General features: G+C 40.9%; 1 protein-coding gene across 1 annotated transcript in view; it reads right to left on the bottom strand.

Moving 5' to 3' along the window:
- The window catches only part of CDHR3 (cadherin related family member 3), a 62405-nt gene that overhangs the window by 49403 nt on the left and 10582 nt on the right, over positions 1 to 2420 (bottom strand). Inside the window, exon 2 of the mRNA XM_023537990.1 lies at positions 37 to 239. Coding sequence (XP_023393758.1) covers positions 37 to 239 — 203 coding nt within the window. The remainder of the gene's footprint in view (positions 1 to 36; positions 240 to 2420) is intronic.

Here is a 2420-nt window from a genome sequence, read left to right on the forward strand (position 1 = left end):
GCAGATAGCTCCCATTGAGAATAAGATGGTACTTACCTCAAAGTCAGTGTCTGACAGCCAGTTCACCCTGAAGGCTTCGGTGAGAGGATTCGAGTTGATTATTAGGGGAAACCCTGAGATCACAGGTGACAGTGATGCTGATAATTTCACAGAAAACTTGTGCACTGAAGTCTCAGGTAGAGCATTCTCTGTTACGTTGCTCGTAGCAGGTAAGTGGATTAGGTGTAGTGCCTCACTTCCTGTGGATTTTAAAAAGATGCAAAATGGCATGAACACAAAGCCTTGTGATGAGAACAGGGACTTAACAACTTGTTCTGTGGCTTTAACTTGTAGCTAGGAGCAACGATGGAACCTGGTCACTCCCCAAGAACAGATTCTCTTGCCAAGAACTGGAAATGGGAATGCGAGATCTTCTCAGAGCCAGGAAAACAACCACCACCGAACAACCATGAGCTCTGCTTCTGTCATTCCGTAAACAAGACTGCTGCTTTTCTCTTGTCTCCCTGCTTTCCTTCTCTTTTCTCCCAGTCTCTGTGAAGAGCCAGGGGAAGAGAAACATGACACCTTAGCAGATAGACACCCACTTAAAGGACCTAGTCTAGCCATGACAGTGTCTCTCTCCTACAGAGCCTGGTAGTTACAAGAGTTTCTTTTTCTTCTCTGTGTGAGTGTTTGATTTATGAGGTCATCTGAGAATTGAGTGTGCATCACTGGAATGCTCCAAAATCATGGTAGATCTCCCCAGATCCATAAGAAATCTCAAGGATAATCATCGGTTATTATTGGGTGCTACAGGTGTCATGTACAGAGTTGATCAGTACCCTTTGGTTGATAAGCTCCTGTTTCACAGAAAAGGAAATGAGATATTCAGGGAAGGCATGTGAATTGCCTTGGACTGCATTATAGACAGGAGATTTTATAATTTAAGAGAAAGTATATTTCTTTCCAGGAAAGCCTTGGGACATTCTGCTTTCTCCTTGATGCTCTGCAAGGCTTGGCCAGTACAGAGGAGAGCAACAGGTCATGTTCTTTCATGTTTTCACAATGATGGTTACTATAGGAAGTTGAATAGTGTCCCCCCAAAAATTCACATCCTCCTCAAACCTCAGAATGTTCTTTATTTGGAAGTAGAGTCTTTGCAGATGTAATTAGTTAAGAGGACATCATTACTAGATTAGGATGGGCTCTAAACCCAATGACTGGTGTTCTTATAAGGACAGGACACAGATACACACGGAAGAATGTTATGACAGAGGCAAAAATTGAAGGGATGCAGGTACAAGCCAAGGAATGGCAAGCAACCACCAGAAGCTGTGAGGTAGCATGGAACAGATTCTCCCTCAAAGCTTCTCGCAGGAACCAACCCTGCCAACCCCTTGATTTCAGACTTCTGATCTCCTAAACTGTGAGAGAATAAATGTCTGTTGTTTTAAGCCATCCCATTTGTGGTAATTTGTTACACAAGACGCAGAAACTAATACAATTACAACTTATTTGATGTTCCAAATAGGGCATAATGTAAAATTCTTTCAGTCATTTACTCCTCAAAACAATCCTCTCAGATAGATATCATGTCATTATTTTACAGATGAGTAAACCAAGCTATGTAAATACAGTAGTCCCCCTTTATCCTCAAGGATATGGCCCAAGATCCCCAGTGGATGCCTGAAACCACAGACAGTGCTAAACCCTATATATACTATCTTTTTCCTATATACACATACGTATGCTACAGTTTAATTTATAAATTAGGCGAAGTAAGAGATTACTACAACAATAATAAAATAGAACAATTATAACAATATACTGTAATAAAGGTTATATGAATGTGGTTTCTCTCTCAAAATATCTTTCTGTACTTACCTTTTCACTTAAAAGAAGCATTTTACAGCTTCTCTTTGACATATCCAAATTACCAGCATCACTACTCTTTTGCTTTGGGGCCATAATTAAAATAAGAGTTACTTGAACACAAGCACTGGGATACCTTGAGAGATGGCTGCTAAGTAACTAACAGGAAGGGAGTCTTTACAGCATGGAAACCCTGGACAAAGGGATGATTCACATCCCAAGCAGGACAGAGAAGGAGGACTACAGATGACAAGAGATTTCATCACGCTATTCAGAACAGCATGCAATTTAAAACTAATGAATTGTTAATTTATGTAATTTTCCATTCAATATTTCAGACCGCAGTTGACCGAGGGTGACAGAAACTGTGGAAAGCAAAACCATGGATAAAGGGAGACTACGTAGTAAGTAACAAAGCCAAAATGTACACTGCTGTGCTACTTCTCAGTCAGGTCCCTGATCTTGGCCATCATTAGACACCGGAGGTAAACCGCTTGCAATGGGAGGAGGTACAGGGTGACAGTGGAAGGATCTCTCCTACTTGAAGGTATAAAGTTTCTAGAAACAAA

This window comes from Pteropus vampyrus, unplaced genomic scaffold (genome assembly GCF_000151845.1).
Source record: "Pteropus vampyrus isolate Shadow unplaced genomic scaffold, Pvam_2.0 Scaffold208, whole genome shotgun sequence".
In the NCBI taxonomy this organism is placed as follows: Eukaryota; Metazoa; Chordata; class Mammalia; order Chiroptera; family Pteropodidae; genus Pteropus; species Pteropus vampyrus.